Source organism: Lutjanus erythropterus, chromosome 12 (genome assembly GCF_056507025.1).
Source record: "Lutjanus erythropterus isolate fLutEry1 chromosome 12, fLutEry1.hap2, whole genome shotgun sequence".
Classification (NCBI taxonomy): Eukaryota; Metazoa; Chordata; class Actinopteri; order Lutjaniformes; family Lutjanidae; genus Lutjanus; species Lutjanus erythropterus.
In genome coordinates, this window is record NC_139328.1 from 19734081 (window position 1) to 19752110 (window position 18030).

The following is an 18030-nucleotide window of genomic DNA, read 5'->3' on the forward strand; positions in this document are numbered from 1 at the left end:
TTAGCATTAATACATATGCACTGCCTTGTTACCATGTTTATAAATTAGAGGGGTTTTTTTCCTTACGCCACCCTTTGCGCATTAATGCAGGCTGCGCCGAATCGCCCAAAGCTGTGTGACACCATGAGATGGATGAGAGATTGTAATCCTTAAGAGGGATTCAGAGATTCATGAATATCTTAAAACCAAAAAAAAACACTCTCACTTTTTCCCCTTCTTCGGGAGAAGACAGACCGGCTTAAGAGCTTCTTTCTGATTGTTTGCCGGGAGAAACGTTTGTGCAAACATGCATTTATTCGCACCCTCGATGGCCTCGCACAGAAACATCTCATTTGAACAAGTAAGCGCTCCCTGGCCGCAGGAACACCACAAAACATCTGAACAGCCATGCATGTGTCTCTGAGCGGTGTTTGCTGATAAAAGCTTTTCAGCAGCACATTTAGGCAGACCAACAGGTTGCTGGTGCAGTTCCCAGGCAGAACGCACCGCTGTGCCCTTGAGTGGGGATATTAGCCTTCATTTGCTTTGGCAAACACCCCACTGTTTTAAGTCTTATTATTTCAGAAGAAGCACTGTCAAAGTCACCTTAAAATGAGGTGTCAGATGTGTTACCTCCCAAGTGATGCCAAGTACAAGCTTGTGGATCGCAGTTGTCTAACAGGGCTTTCATTGATAAATACATAATGAGCCACCCAAGTGGCCCATCTCACATGGGACTTTAAAGCAATTACTAAGCATAAAATTAACATTAAGTTAATTTTGGCTGGATAGAGATGAGAATAACTGTATGAAGTCCATTTTACAGTGGGAAAAAAACACCAACACCCAGTAACATCTAGCTTCAGTGGAAAAGGATACAATCAGCATTCACTCCTGGGTCAAATGACTGTGCATGATCATGGGTTTTTATCATCTTCAGCTATGATCGGCAGTGATGGAAACATCACCCGCGTGAACACACACTAAATGAGTTTCAGCTTTCCAGTGAGAAAAAAACAGGCAAACACGTCTACGGGCATAGCAGGTTTAACCATGTTTAAAAACCCAAATATAAATGCTGATTTTGGTGTAAAAACAGCATAATTGTTTTCACCCTGCTTTAACAGCATTTTAACCAGTCAGGAGACTGACATGTGAGTCTAGGGACAGTATATCAATTTCTAAGCATAGAATTAACATTAATTTGATTTTGGACAGATGGAAATGAGAATAACTGTATAAAAGAAGCTCTGGCTGGTATCACCTGGCCAAAATGTTTTACCCTGAACTCCCAAACACAGTCCAACACCTTTGTTTTCCAGCAGCAGTTTCTGGCAGCTGCTGCTGACATTTCATTGTTATCTGACTGTGTACTAGAGTGCTTGACAGCCAGGACAGCCCTGTTTGGTCTGGAAGAAGAGAAAAACATGATGGCCTCCTGTCTTCCTGGAGGTGTTTTCCTTATGTCGACATGTTTAGCGTGACTTTGTTTTGCGTTGTGAAAACTGAACTGAACATGACCCTACTTGCTGTGCAAACAATACTCCCCGCCATGTCTCATTTGTGCCAGGTTCACACAATAAACACAAAGACACACTGCAATTTGGCGCTCAGCATAGCTCTCATGTTCCAGTTTGGTGTCCAGGGCACCTCTCAAACTCGCTGTCCCCTCCCTGGCAGAAACCTGAATTCCTCCTCCCTCCTCTTATGTTTTTTTCTTTTCTCCCTTCCCTTACTTTTGTGTCCTCCTTTCGCACCCTTCCCACCCGAGAAGCTGGTTGAGTAATTACCAGAGCCTTGCGTGCAGGTTGGTTACCCTTGATTGAGTCATCTCAACAGATTGTTTTTTATGAGATGGCCCTGAGAAGCCAACCTGTAAGGACCTGCCCAGACGTCACTAAAGACCACACAGTCAGCCATTCGCCCAACTGGTTTGAGAACAATCCCTCCTTTTCTAACTCATCTTTCCATTCCCGTACCCCAACAACAAGTGGAAAAAACAACGCAGATAACATGAGCAAACATGCTCGCTGCTTAGATCACCCTCATAGTAGGCGTTCCAGCTGGCTGAGAAGAGTTCATGACTCATCTTAGACTCATGCAAATCCCTCAAACGCACACCTGTAATTGATGATAAATAAAAGGAAAAAAAAAAAAAACAATTTTCTTCTATCTTGGCACATCCCATAGTGTTTTTCCTCAAGAATTTGCCTAATGCGTTGTGAAATCAGTTCCATATCCACCCTTTCACCTGCATTAGATGCACAGTAAGCCTGCCAGGAGGGAAAAAGAAAAATCCAGATTTTCCAGGGCTCTTGCATCCAGCACAACCTCACCTTAGACTTCAATCACAAATCTAAGCCGAATGATTGGATTGCAGATTCTGTCAAAATCTCTATCACCTCTCCCCTTGTCTTTGTCTCTGTGTTTCTGGCTCCTTCTATCCTCTTCACCCTCTCTCAGGGTTAGCTGAAACGCTGGGAGGAGAGCTAGGAAAGCTTGCCTGTGCGTGGGCGGGTTAAGCGCCTCTTTTTCTTTTCAAGCAGGAGCCCACACAGCGCCCTCATTTCCCTGCTAAATTTAAACCAGAGGCCATGTTAACTGTGATGTTATCGACCCCTTTCCAACCATATTTCTGTTGGGAAAGTGGCCTGAACCTGAGTGGGCAAGTCCGCACCACATAGCCTGCTTCATCACTATGCACTCGCAGCAACCTCTAGGCTCATGTTTTTCATACACCCCATCTATAAAAGTTGGCACAGAACGGCGTGATTGAGTTGGAAGCCATTAGCCGCTGTCTGTGCTTCTATACATTTTCTGCACAAGTTTGCCTTCCTGCACAAGTTCGCCTTTATTCAGCACTACTTTTCCCAGGTTCATTTTGTTTGACCACTCATGCGTTTTTGTGGTGTGTGTGTGTGTGTGTGTGTGTACGCGTGTGTGTGTGAATTTGTGTGTAAGAACGAGCGCGGCGATGCTTCACTGCCTCAACGGCCTTCACTGCCTCAGATTGGAGTTGAATGTGAATAGGAAAAAAAAGAGAAAAGAAGCACCTCAGCCCGTTTCACTCCATCAATCATGACAGCTCCTTCTCTTCCACATCACTCGTTCCCCCCCTCGTTCCCATTTTTATAGCCACACATCTCAGCCCATGTCATCACATTTGCATTCACCCGCCTGCAAATTATACCGCTCCGTTTCCACAAACGACGCTTATCAGCAATGATGTGTTTTCAGCTTGCGTTGGCATTCGAAATATAAATGGGGGATAATTTATAATTCTCCCATGGATTTAAGCAGAAAGCAAAAGCAGTTTGCGATAGAAAGGGATTAAGCCCAAGATGAGATAGAAACTCTTGTGAACCTTAATGTGTTCACTGCTCTGTTGACATACTGAGTGGAGTCGACGGTAAACAAATTAAGCAATTAGGCACGTCACAAACTGTTATTCATGGAGTTAAGTAGCAGCTGTTCTTAAATGGTACTATTTAGTGCCCCGCTATGTCAGGGGAGCATGAGGCAGCGGTTCTTAATGCGCCATGTGTGTCGACCAGTCGCGACGGGGACTGTACAGAGGTCCCATTCATGCTTCAGTTAGCTGGTTGGTGATAAAGACTCGTCCACAGGGAGGAGGGTGGAGAAGTTGGGTCTTTTGTCTTTTCATATGCCAACAGTCAATGGAGGATGATGAACACCGTCTCTCCTGTGCACAATGAATCAGCAGCATGTGAGACTCACTCCCTTTGGTTGTGAAAGTCTGCCATTGCAAGAAGTAAGTGTTGGGCAAGCAGGAAGGAAGGAAGGGAGTTTATTTTTATTTTTATTTTTTATTTTTCAGAAATAAAAAATATATGTATACAAAAAAAAGGTGAATGATGATAGTTCGTGGAAGAAAATCCCTAGTTTAGCATTTGGAAAGATATCACTGTGGTGGTATGAACAACATCACTCAGTAATTTTCTAAAAAAATCATGACATTGAAAAGTACCATTCTGTTTAATGATAACAGCTGCATAATTGTGCACTTATAATAATAATAATGACAAACAGCTGGTAAGTCTCATCTGACAGTGTTTTGATATTGGACTCAGAACCCTTAATGCTGTCTGCTCTGCACTTCTGATGTTGAACTATCTTTAACTTCACAGACTGAAAAGACTCATTGCTGGTTAACTTTAATTTTTTGACTCTTTGTGGTTCCCTTGCCCGCCTCCCTCCCTCCCTCACCCCCAGCCCATTGCTTGACAGCCCCCTTCACCTCTCCCAGTGTTCCGTTAATGTTCAAATGTAATCACTTGCCACCACCACCCTCACATACCTTTGTTCCTCAACCCCTCGTCCTTCCATGTTTCCCATTTTGTCCCACATCACTGTCACCGGTGTCATCTCTCCTGCCCCTTGTCAGCCGGGTCACCCATCAATGAACTCTTCTGCAGCGACTGAACTGTGGAGCACGTTGCTGGTAAACACCAGCGGTTGCGTTCTGCATCGATGGGGTTTGATGTCACAGGGCTAGCATAGCAGCACTGGTAATAGGATTTCACGCTCGGCACCGATGGAGCCCCGCGGCACGAAATGGGCTTTCACTTCCCCCGGGAATCACTTGGCCAAGCACAGCGAGCAAGGAGAACATTTTGAAAACATATTGAAATATAATGAATAAAAGGCCCTGCCTCTGTTCCTGAAAGGAAAGAGGAAATGCTTCAGAGATCCTGCATAGTTTATATCCACAGTGAGATAGTTATCACACCGAATAGAGGTGTTCTGTGATTAAGGAACAGAGAGGTTTTTATTGGATTCATAGGCAAATGAGAAACAAGGCAGTGCATCATAAACAGTAATGAATTTCACAACCATTGCTCAACTTGGCTACACAATTTGTTTTATGCCACTCAAGATGTCTTCATTTCTGGTTTTTTTTTTACTCCTCCTTCTCTTCCATCACACTCTGTGTTTTTTTTGTCTACTGCATGACTCTGTTGACACCTACATTCATCTGTCTCTGAGCGAAAAAAAGACAAGCGCTTTTTTTCCCTGCCTGTTGTGTTGTCTCTGACTCATTTCTCTCCCCGCCCTGTTGTCCTGTGTCTTCTCTCCCATCAGTGGAATATTGAGGAGTCCACCGAGCATGTGAGTAACCCTCATGTGTGCTGCTGGGTTGTCTTGCAGGGCAGGCTCTTCTTCCCCTCTACAATTTGGGGGTGCTGCGTGTGTGCTTGTGGATTATGAGTTGTTTGTGTGTGCGTGTCGTGCCTGTGATCCAGTCAGTGTGAAGCCTCATGAAAGATCGTAACCCCATCATAACCACAGCAAGAGATGTGTGTCCTAATGATCGCTGTTTTTTCTATTTATTTCTATATGTGTGTGTGTGATGTTCTCTAAGAGCTACTACAACCACAAAGCATGAGGATTGTTTCCACTGATGATGAGTCTAATCTTTCAACATTTTACAAAAAGACAAATTCATAGTAACAGCTGGGCTCTCGCTCAGATCTGAGGCACTCACTGCAACGAGCGTGCAGCACTTTCCTCCACAATCGAGCGTACAGTGCAGTCAAAGGCTGCATGTCACCATCCCAGTGTGACGCTGACATTAATCAGGCTCACCTAACCTGCTGTCTCACCTACTGTTCCAGATGACATGTCTATCTGAGGGGAGGAGCCGCGTGTTTTATCAGCTCCACACATCTCCAAGATTGCCACCAGCCTTTCATGTTCTTTTCATTTGCCTGGATGGCAACTCACTGTTCCATGGCTGTCACACAGCCCTTTGTTATGGCTTATTACCTCCTAGACGTCATATTGCACTGGCATAAATGCAGAGCCACTTACTGTTCATAGTCTGAAATTCAATAGAAACCTGCCAGAATAACAGACATTGTTTTCAGCATTCAAACAACGGCAAAGAAGTTGCTTTTTTAAGGTTTATAGCTTTTAAGAAGCTGCATCAAAGCATTAATTTGAGCAATTTAGGGTTGTTTCCTCTCTGACAAAACAAAGAAAACTGGTTAATCAATCCAGTGACCGCCCGCAAAGGTTTTTTTTGTTCTTGTGTTTATACATCAACACTGGATGTTTTTTCTTCCTTTTATAAATTAGCCAGCGGGACGTGCACAGATCGTTTTATTTATTTGATAACAGCCAGTTAAACAGAAATGTGTTTGCACATCACACATGGCCAGATTCCTTCAGCTACACCCACATGGCATGAGTCAGGCTTGCCTCTTCTCCCTCTCCTCTTAATGTGTTGATTAACACCTGACAGACACAGAGCTAGACACTGTCAGAGGAAGACATCTGTTCACACATCTTTATTTTTTCTGTAGCAGCCATGTTTGGGCGATAGCAGCCCGTGTGCCAGGTAACTAATGTAGTGTGACTAGCCACAGACAGATGTCAACAGCAAAAACATTAGCATGTCTTGTTGACCCATGGCATGCTCATATGGTGTAGAATTTAAAAGAAATGTATTTATTTATTCAGATAATAATGGCATTTTTATTGCAAGTTATACATTATATCCAAGAAACATCCCCATATAAATATCAACAGACGGTGAAACATTAAAAAGGGATGATACAGTTGATTACGGTTAAGTTATACAAAATGATAAAAACATCTCTATATGAATATCAAAAGAAAAAAAGTCACAAAATGTAAGTGTCTAGAATAAAGCTTAAAAGCTCAAGGAAACCTCAGGATGTAAACTTGATATCCCACAAGTAAATTACAATAAATATATCAGAATATTAGAAAAATATTTTGAAAATATTAGAAAAACTGCTCTAAAAACATTCATCTAGAGGTAAACAAGTTAGTGTAGGGAAAAATGATCCTTTTATGAAAAAACATAATTAATAATCAAATAATGTTAAAGACAGAGATAGAGGGAAGACATCTAGGTATCTGTGTCCTGTAAACAGTCCCTTCAGGAAGTTATGATGTTGCAGTCGCACCAATTAATTCAAATTCAGCCAATCCTGTGAATTCTGCGGTTTCACTTACTCCTGCAAAAAAAAAAAAAGCCTAAAAACAGACTGATGGAGGGACTGACATCTGATATAATTGAGGACATTCTTCCCTATGACTTATCTTGTATTAAATTTTGTCCTGCTATGACCTGAAGAAGACTGACAGATGATTGGTCAGTTGTTTTATTATGTTTTATTTATTTATTTTTAAGAAAAAATATTATCTGATCATATATAACAATGCTGCATGATTTTCCCCTGGCGTTCTCCACCCGAGTGAGTATGGTGGTGTAGGGAGGCTTCTAGGAGAAGAATCCATTTCTATAACTAGTCGACTTGATAATCTCTGTAATGCCCTTTGGTGCTGCTCTAAGCATTTGCTCTGAAGGAAACTTTGAAGCCTTGCTTTTTCTACTTTCTGCTGAGTTTCAAAAGTGTTACTAGACCTGATTTGACCTTGCCAGAATAGGGGGAAAAAAAGATCTGTGCGGCCGCCACTGCTGAGACTGTTAAAGCTATTTTGTATGATTAAAGTAATGAGACTTCCTCCATAAAGTTAAAATGGTTTTATGATACAGTAATTTAGCATTTTCTCCCCCGTCTCTCTTAAAGCCTAGTACGGGAGCACCAAATGTCCCTTAAAAAGAGGGGCAGTAAAAAGCATTGTCATACAGAGCTGGCTTATATAGACTGTTAAATGTTCTTCTATGGTTAGGAAATTAAAACTTCATTAGTTAGAGAAACAGTATTAGGGCAAAGCTGTATAATATTCCAAGAGCGTGAGAAGTTTGCGAGGAGTTCCGGCAGGAAGGCTTGTAGGCATTGGCACATTCGTCCTCTCAGTGGCCCCAGTCAGAAACAGACAACTCCAGCATGTGTGCTCAAGCCGCAGGCATTAATTTGTTCTCAGTATCGAATGTGTGCTCATGTCTGCGTGTATCATTGTGTGGGTGCACATGAGCACATTTATAGTGTGCATGCATATTTCATAATGTGTGTTTACATATAGTATACATTGCTGAGTGTGTACATTAATGTACGTGTGTGTACGTGTGCTTACATATGGGCTTTGTTCAAGCTCACAGAGTGTTTAATGTGTTTAATTCCAGTGTGTGTGGGTGTGTTTTTATTCAGACTGATGCAGTCTGGTAAAGTGAGTGCCAGCACTGCAGCAGGTTACCAATAACAGTGTGTTACCTCAGCTGTTTGTTGTTTTTCTGCTGTCTGTTTGAGTTACTGATGTGTTCAACCACCTTTGTGTGTCTGTGTTCAACATTCAACCCAATTGCATGAGAATCCAGAGGACAATAAATGCCAAGAATCTAATTTCGTTATTAAAAAAATAAATATGTAACATCTGTCAAATGCTTTTTATTAACATTAATGAAGAATTTTTACGATATGTCCCACGGTCAGAAGTGCATTTTTTGTGGGCTTTTTAGCTGCAGTGCAGTGATAATCCGAAGCTCCTCTGGGTATAGTCTCATGCTTATCCATGCAGCAGACATGAACACTGACACACTGGTGATGTTCTGGTTCACTTTGTTGGTTTGTTGGTTAATGGGTTCAGAGTGTGCCTTACAATTGGGCGCAGGAGTTTTTCTTGATTTAAGAAAAGTTCCTGCTCCTACTTTTCTTTGTCAAATGCCTTAAATGTTTTGTTTCTTTTTTAGGTAAATTGATCAAGAAGCTACACGTGGATAGCGAATGGTGTTTCATTTATTATGGTTTCTTTTGGTGACGTGTGTTTTGCGAGGGGATAGGAGCTTGTGTGAGATGGGTTTTTGTTTTGTTTGTGGGTTTTTTATTTTATTTTTATTGTTTTTGCTGTTGAGGTGGTCTCGCTCATGCTCACTGATTCCTTTTAACCTCTGACCTTGTGATTTTTCCTTTTTTGTAGGAGGCCATCATTGGTGGACTACAGTCTGAAACCACCTACTCTGTCACTGTGGCAGCGTATACCACCAAGGGAGATGGAGCTCGCAGCAAAGCTAAAGTCATCACCACGACTGGAGCAGGTCAGACAGATTTTTCAGGGTTATCATGTAGAACATAGGATATGTGCTATCTGTTTACAGTGAATACTGTGCTATTATCTTCAAGGCTTAGAACTGATAACCTTTGTCTCCCACATTCAAGACAGTAGTATGATTAGAAGGCTCTCTCTGTGACTGGAATGTCATGTTAGTTTAGTGGGTTGCTGCATGTATGTTATCTTCAACACCCAGACTAGTTACCATCACTACAATACCTGCTGTTGAAGTGCTTTGAGCAATGCATGTAACCTTACACTGCATTTATGCTGCCAGTAAAAGCAACATCAAAATAGATGTTTGTTAACATAAAGCTATTCATTAACAAGGACCTTAGATAATCGTTGCAAACCAAAATACATGAGGCAGATTACAAGGGAAAAAGCGTTGGTGGATGCTGTTCAAATCAAAGAAACAAATGTAACTAAAAAAAAAATCTTAAAATAAGAGCGTCAAGGAGCTTTTCCTAAAAGAAACCAGAACAGAAAATAAAACCTCACAAACTGTCATTACATTGTAAAAACCAAAAACAATCATAACAGCACCCCTGAGTCTAGTGTTTCTAAACAAAAGAATTTGTGTCTGTCTGCAATCAGTTATTGGAACGATACCTACCTCAGTCCTCAGGTGGTTAATGAGTACCTCAATACTAGTTTCATAGAGTTAACACAATAATCAACATCTACCAGTCTGACACAGTAACAAGAGGCACGCTGGCAGGTTGAGAGTCCCAGCCGTGCCAACTGTACGGCTGGCCAAGCTTTTGTAACTCAAGTTCCCAAATGGCATTCTCTGGACTGGAGAGCCAGACCGGGTGCTGCCCCAATCAGGATCCCTGACCCGTCAGACAGCAGGCGGGAAGTGAGGATGGGTAACACCTCACCAGCCGGAGCCAATATTGTGCAAGGGATCACACATCTTACTCAGCAAAACAAACAAGGAAGGTTAGACATATTGGGTGCATGCCGGTTGTAGCCATAACGTCAAGTGTGAATGATCTTTGAGGAATTTTCTTATCTAACTTTTCGCCAGAAAGCAAATAATCTTGTTTCCCAAAATGCTGAACTATTACTAAAAAAATTAGGATTGTTGAAAATAGTGCCTGCTTATTTAGGGGATTATAGCACAAATTAGGTTTCGGCACCAAAATTATTTGGTTAGGTTTAGAAAAAGATAGGAATGGAAAATTCTATCAAATATTGCTGTGATGCAATAAAAAAAATGCCTCAATATCACACTGGACTGTGACACTATCTTCTGCGATAATACATGGTTCATTTATTTTATTTTATGAAAGGACTGCTCCTGACTGCTTCATTATTTTTTTTTTTGCAGTTGTACATATATAACAAACAATCACTGCCAAAAACAATTCATGCCAATCTTTTGTACATGTGTCGGTCATGGATGACTACTTTTATTTTATTTTATTAAAGACAGAAAGCAGAAGCTCTTTAAGTTAAAAGAAAAGACTCGTTTTAAAGAAACAAAAAAGTGCTGTGCACACCAGATTTATTACATGATAATACATTTTCAAGTCGTAATTTTTCTAATATTGTGAGAAATATCATATTGTGGACTTTTTATTGTGGTATTATCATAACATTATTGATATCCTTGCATCCCTAGGAAAAGATCATGCTTTGTGTCTGAAATGTGGGTGTAAATAGCCACACAGGTGCAAATAGCATTGTTGGCTACTGACATCTGGGTGCTAATAGCATCTTCCATCTTTTTTCAGTGCCAGGTAAACCCACAATGATGATCAGCACCACGATGGGCAACACGGCACTGATTCAGTGGCAGCCTCCAAAGGAGATGGTGGGTGAGCTGATGGGCTACCAGCTGCAGTACAAACGCACTGATGATGAAATCTACACCTCACGTGAGCTGAGAAAGACGGATGACCATTACACTGTCACTGGGCTGCACAAAGGTGCCACCTATGTCTTCCGCCTCAGCGCCCGTAACCGCGCTGGCATTGGCGAGGCCTATGTAAAGGAGATCATCACCCCTGAAGACGTGCCCTCAGGCTTCCCGTTCAACTTGCAGGTCACAGGACTGACGCAGTCCAGCACCCAGCTGACCTGGGAGCCTCCGCTGCTGGCCGAAAGGAACGGCAAAATAATCTACTATGTGGTTGTGTACAGGGACATCAACAGTCAGCAGAACAGCACCAACCGTACAGCTGACACACACATGACCATCCAGGGACTTAATCCTGACACCACCTACGACATCAGGGTGCAGGCGTTCACCAGTAAGGGTGGGGGACCCCTCAGCCCCAGCATCCAGAGCAGGACCATGTCAAACGGTAGGATAACTGGTCACACACAACTGAGATTTATACATAAATATGCCAGAGGTGTTTGATTTGAAAACATAAAATCAGGGTTTGAGACGGGCGCACATAATCATGACACACTCACAGGGTTCGTATGGGTGCTGGACACTTGAATTGTAATGTGTATGTATTTTTTCAAGGTATGAAAAGTGCTTGGATTTTAGTTAAATGCTTGAAACTGCTTGAAGTTGTAATTGTGTTACTTTAATAATAAAACACTGACTGAATAGCTTCTTAGATATAAAAGTAAAAGTTAGTCAAATATTGTAGAATGCCAAGGTGACACATTTTGAAACATAAAACTCTGCGTTTTTTCCTTTAACTTGTCACCCTGCTGTAGCATTCTGTCATAAATAATAATTTTGGTTGTTTATAGTAGAGCAGCAATGATTAATAATAGATTATTAAAGTAATTAGCAACTATTGTGATAATTGCTTTGAGTAATTTCAGACAGTAAAGAAAAAAGTCAACGTTTTCTGATTCCAGCTTCATAAATGTAAATATTTTGTTTTCTCTCCTCCTTTATGAAAGGTAGTTTAACACAAAACAAGACATTTGAGGAAGCCATCTTGGGCTTTGGGAAACACTAATAACATTTTTCAGCTTTTTCTGACATTTTATGAAAATAATTGACAGATGAATTGACAATGAAAATTATCATTAGTTGCAGACTAGGGCTGGTGATATGGCTTGTAAATAATATCTCAATATTTTTAGGCTATGCTGCTATGCATGATATACATCTCAATGTACACATTTTCTCTAAAATAACACATCATGCACTGCTGTAGGTTAAACTGTAGGCTGGAAAAATATGGACAAAATCAAATACCACAATATTGTTGACCAATACCCCCATCAATATTGAAAACATTGTAGGGATGACTAACATTGCTTTCACAAAATATTAACACAATGTGATTTTTGGATAAATAATCATCATTAATGTGGATGTAGTGCACTTCTGCACATCTAAACATGCAACCCTGACCAAAACATACGTGAGCATATACATGAACACCACATCAGCTGCTTATATGATGAAGCCTCTATAACTGTCTCTTTCTCTGGCTTTATCAGTGCCACGTCTTTCTCTTCTAGCACTCAGTACAGTACAGCACTGTGTTTATTGATTTATAGAGTACTAATCTCATTACACGCTACAGTCACATTACCATGCCGCCTCATCCCCCCTCCCATTAGAGACAAATCTAAAATGCACCCAACATGGATCTCCTCATGCATTTTATAATCTTATAAATGTGAGATTTCTTATTTATAAGCAGTTGTGAGTGATGCCTATTTTAAGACACATGTTGTCAGTCCCACTGCCATGTACATTTCTTGGTTATCGCGGAGATCTGTTGTGTATGTCTTGTTGCGAGCGGGGTGTAATGAATGGAACAGGCTTAGGGAAATGAAGGCTATTTTTATGTGATCTGTAACCAAGCGTGAATGAGATTGTTGATGTTCTTCGAACCCCCCTGTGGCTTGTCAAGTTTGGTCTTTAAGGTATCACCGCAGAATATGTTCACATTGTTTACTGAGGGGGTTTGCTCGCTGTACCCTAGTGTGAAATTGAATTATGCACATTTTTGTGGTGTACAAGATGTCATACTTGAGATACTAATCGAAGGATTTTCCCACCCTAGATTTTCCCACCCTAAACTTTGGTGTCAAAGCTGTCATGAAAACATCTGTCCTCCTCACATGGGATTTGCCACCAAACTACAGACCCCAAGTGCCTTTCAAGGTGAGTGCCAGTATTTCAGCAAAAAAAAAGAAAACTTTTAACTTTAGTTTATTTTAGTCTTTAAACTAAAATATTATGTAATGCTTATATCTGAAACTACATCTCAAATTAACCACCAAATTAAATATAATACAATGGTACAATGGTAACAGGATTTTTTTCATTGCAAAGCTATTACTGTCATTGTATAACATATATTGTACATATATTGTTAACATAATTGCATCGCAGCAAGACACTATTAGTTGTTAACGCTTTCACCAGGGTGTGATTCAGTGACTTTCCCTATTTGCATAGGAAAATAGGAAAAGCCAGATTCATGCTCATTTATGAGTTGTAATAATCTGTCAAATAATATTAGATCAATTCACACCCCATGGTAATGGAGCAAAGATAATTTAAAGTGTAAAAAATGTGTGTGACAGTAAGTGTAGGGGGAGTTAGAGAAGAGGGCATTGTTTTTGTTCACATATTGAAAAGATACAGATAAATTTAACTAAATGTTTATGTTTTATCTGAAGCCAAATACAATATTTGTTGTAAATTTGTGTAATAAACTTATATATTTTGGTAACTTATAAGTATTATATCTGACAGTCAAACCACATACATTATCTTTAGATATGTGTAATATTGAACTTATATGAATTGGGCAACCAATAGTGAAACAGAAATCTTTCAGGTATTGTTGTTATAGTTTGACTTGAATCAGCAGCTGGAAATGAATGAGCTCGCAGTCGCAAAGATGTGAGCTTCTGTCAAACGACAATGTAAACAGGCTCGTTTTTTTTTAGGCAACTAGCTCAGTGCAAAGAAACAGAAGTATAGGAGGAGGGAGATGAGCGAGTGCTGATCAGCTGCAGCTCCACCTGAAACCAGGTAAAAGTAAGAATAAGTCTGACCCACAGCAGACAGAGAGGGAGAAACCGTGTCAATATGGACAGATGTGTCGACTTGATATAAAAACTTTTTATAATCATGAATCATAATATTAATATACACTTCTGTGGGGTGTGATTTTTTACTCCAAGTCCAATTTGTGTACTTTTAAATGCTTAATTACTTCATGCTGATTGATCATAACTGCGAGGGAGGAGAGACGAGCTGCAGAGAGGAGGGAGGGGGAGCAAGTGTGTGAAGAGCCGACCGATATAAAAACTTTATTAATGTTGAATCCTGATGTTACTGTACAGTTCTGGTTTAAACACTACACATAAAAATATCTGTCACTGCAAAGACCAAACTGACAGACGCTCGTCTCCTCAACAAAACGCTTGTCACTGTGCTGCATTATTGTAAGTCATGATGAAGAGTCCAGACTCTCTCTCCTCTTCATCTCCTCGGTGTGTGTCGGTGTGCAGTTTGCTGTCTGCTGTGGTCTAAAACATCCTCACTGATGTAAACTGTCAGAGTGACACAGATGTAAATGATCCTGCTGCTTGAATATCACATATTGTTTCGTCATTATATAGACTGAGCTGAATAAAGGTGAGAATAAACTATTATTAACAATAATAATACTAAATAAATAAATAAATGCACATAAATAGTAAACTTTTCCAAAACTACTGCTGGTTCTGTGGTTTGAATTTTAAAGTTGAAGCCTGCAGTTCCATAGAAGCTTCAATTGACTTTTCTATTGAAGTTTTCGGTGCATGGCCTTAATGTTAAATTGAGCAGGTCAATATGCTCATCTCTGCCTGATGGACTTGAGTTTGTAATATTATTATGAGTATATTGTTTATGCCAAATGCAGTGCCTTTGAGGGTTTCTGGACAATATTTCAATATTTGTAATTATTCTTGGTTAATATCCCTTTAAGGTACTTTTTTAACAAATAAAAAATGTGCAATTAAGTGGCAATTAATAGCGATTAAATATTTTAATGGATTGACAGCACTAATATATATAATATATGTGTATATATATATATGTACACACACACACACACACACTTTGCATGCATGTAAATTTAAAAGCATAACTAACCAAATTGTCTCTTGTACGCTCACAGATCTTGTACAACCAGCAAAGTGTGGAGGTGCAGGGAAACCTGAAGAGGAAGCTGATCACACAGCTGCAGCCGGACACAGACTACTCTTTTGTGCTGACGAGCCGGGGCAACATCGCTGGCGGTCTGCAGCAGCAGGTGTCCATCCGCACAGCCCCTGACCTGATCAAGACCAAGCCCAGCACACATCAGGCTCAGGGTGGCAAGATGACAATCGACCTGCCGAAGGTCCAGACCACCACACGTGTCAGGTCAGTACTTAGACACATGGGACAGAACGCACAGGCATTAGCTCTGACTCTGGGCAGAAAGCCACCAATAGATGATGACTGCTGGCTTGAGTTAGCATAAGGGATAATGTAGCTTCATTCGTATTTGATTCTTGGCTGCTGCAGAGACAAAGCAGTCCATCAGTTTTCAGGATACCTGTGTACAATGTAAAGAGGCATAAACTGTTCAAATTATTGCCCATTAGTATTGAAAGAGTTATCTCTCAAACACCACACTGTGGCACTAAGAATGTGATGATATTGATATCGATACTGCATAGTATCTCCACATTTAGTGTGGCAAAATTGTATCGATACATAAATGCAAAGTATCAATATAAATCTTTTATCATACAAATTATTAATATTTCAAATACAAACTAATTTTTTTGTACTGGAATAATAAAATCAGTTGCTTTTTTAGTCCACTAGATGGGGCTGAGTTTTTTTTTTTTTGTTTTTTCTGGTGAAATCAGCAGAGGTCACAGTGGTTTTTTCTGACTGTTTGTCTCATTTTGCCGTAATATAAATGACTGAAGTGAGAAAAACAGACTGAAAATTTTATCTTATTAGATAAAACAGATGTTGACAAAGTTTTCCTTTGGGGACATAATTTGCAGTTGAAAAGGTAATAAATCGCATTATGTCTTTGGTATTGTGACGTAAGTTATAGCATTCTGTCATGACGACTATGGTGATTCCTACTGCTGACACATTTACTTTAGGCAAAACATTTGCACAAATATGACAAACAGCAGTTATCCAGCAGTTAAATTGCTGAATCATTTAGTCATTGACAGTTAATAAAAGGTACCTGTCATTTTAGAAATCTTTCTTTTAGATCTTGGTACAAAAAGGACTGAATGCAGGTATTGTTTGACTGGAGATACTACTTGATAGTAGGTTATTTCTGTTAATACTTTACAAGATAATGAGCACCAGTACCCAGCTTTAACTACAAGTAAATGAAGACAAGAAATCAACAAAGGAATTTGAAGTTGACATTTTGATGCTTTTTTGTGGGTCTTGGCCCTAAACAGCCACTTGATGTCAACAAAAAACGTTACAGTTGAACAAGCTTATTTGACTGAAACCCTGAAAACTAAACAACCTTTCTTTCTTTAAACAGCGGCACAAGTGGCACACTTGTATCTGATCAATACTAAACCTGTTTCGAAACTTAAAACTGCCACTTTAGTCTCAGCCAACTTTACACAGCTGATGATAATGGAGACTTTTAACATGAGGTCAAGCTGTATTATCTTTTGACTCAAATTGTTCAGAGCAGAATTGGTCTTGACCCTGATGAGTAGAGGCGTTCCTTCAGCTACACACACACACACACATGGGTAGGGGGAGTGCACAGGGTTGATTGGTAAAAAGATTACAGGGCTGTCAGTGCTGGCCAAGCTCCAGCACAGATTGACAGCCAAAGTGTGCACGTGATTGGGGATAGGAGAGTGGAAGTGTGTGTGCGTGTGCGTGTGTGTGTGCGTGTGCGTGTGCGTGTGTGTGTGTGTGTGTGTGTGTGTGCGTGTGCGTGTGCGTGTGTGTGTGTGTGTGCGTGTGCGTGTGCGTGTGCGTGTGTGTGTGTGTGTGTGTGTGTGTGTGTGGAGTCTTGTTATACATGTCTTCTCCCACTCCCAGACTTGACTGACTGTTGAATCACAGAGTCGAGGCCTGGAGAGAAGGCGAGAAAAGCAGCTGCTCTCACTGTCAGCAGCAGCTGATTTTACAAGCAGTTGAATGGTGCAGTGGGGGAAAAACTTTGAGCTGAGAGAAGACAGACTGGTGGAGAAGACAAGAGAGACGGCAAGAAAGAGAGCCAGAACATAAATAAACACACACACACACACACACACACACACACACACACACACACACACACACACAGATGTTTGTAAGTTGTGCACTCCTTCCATTCATACCTTACTCCTTAGATTTTTTTTTCATTTCTTTTAATAAGAAGAAAAGCCATCTCGCACAAAACATGAGGGTTAACAAACATTAAACAAAAGTCATTAAATCAATACATAAATAGCTAAATAATCAAACAACACAAAACAATCAACATATTAACATCAACAAGGACATACATATAAGGCCATCTGTTTCAGTGTCATCTGAAGATATACATATATATATATATATATATACACATATATAAAAAGAGAAGTAAAACAAATAAACAGACCAAGTAATATTATGTGAAAATACTGAGTCTAAGTATAAAAAAAAAATTAAAAATTAAGGTAAATAAAATCAAAACAAGAGCAGGTGGATTTAACATAAGGGACTCTATTTTTTTACGGACAATAAAAAAAAAATGTTGAGCGTGTCTAAATGAATATAATGACCTGAAAAGAGTAAAAGCTGTTTTATGTATTAAGGATAGTTAAAGCAAATGAAGACAAAGAGCAACCAATGAAAATGTCTCCTATAATAGAGGGAGCCAGTTAAGTGTTTCATACATGAATAATGTGTGTGGTAAGGACATCTCTGGACAGATTTACAGAAAGTATTATAAATTACATTCATTACAGTTCTAGTATATAATATCAACATAATCGATAATAGGAAATAAATGCTGTTGAACATGTCTTTTCTCACTTGTAGGATAATATTCTAAGACTGGCATTTGATGTATTTTGGATATAATCAATTACTTA

At 40.0% G+C, this 18030-nt stretch overlaps 1 protein-coding gene across 12 annotated transcripts in view; it reads left to right on the forward strand.

Moving 5' to 3' along the window:
• LOC146317890 (receptor-type tyrosine-protein phosphatase F) overlaps positions 1–18030 on the forward strand; it is a 220428-nt gene that overhangs the window by 144803 nt on the left and 57595 nt on the right. For 6 of the 12 annotated variants that reach the window (XM_084731743.1, XM_084731742.1, XM_084731747.1 and 3 more), the window contains 5 exons: positions 5083–5109; positions 8851–8968; positions 10725–11297; positions 12981–13081; positions 15096–15343. In XM_084731743.1, coding sequence (XP_084587869.1) covers positions 5083–5109; positions 8851–8968; positions 10725–11297; positions 12981–13081; positions 15096–15343 — 1067 coding nt within the window. The remainder of the gene's footprint in view (positions 1–5082; positions 5110–8850; positions 8969–10724; positions 11298–12980; positions 13082–15095; positions 15344–18030) is intronic. The other 6 variants (XM_084731745.1, XM_084731753.1, XM_084731748.1 and 3 more) reach the window with 1 other exon arrangement.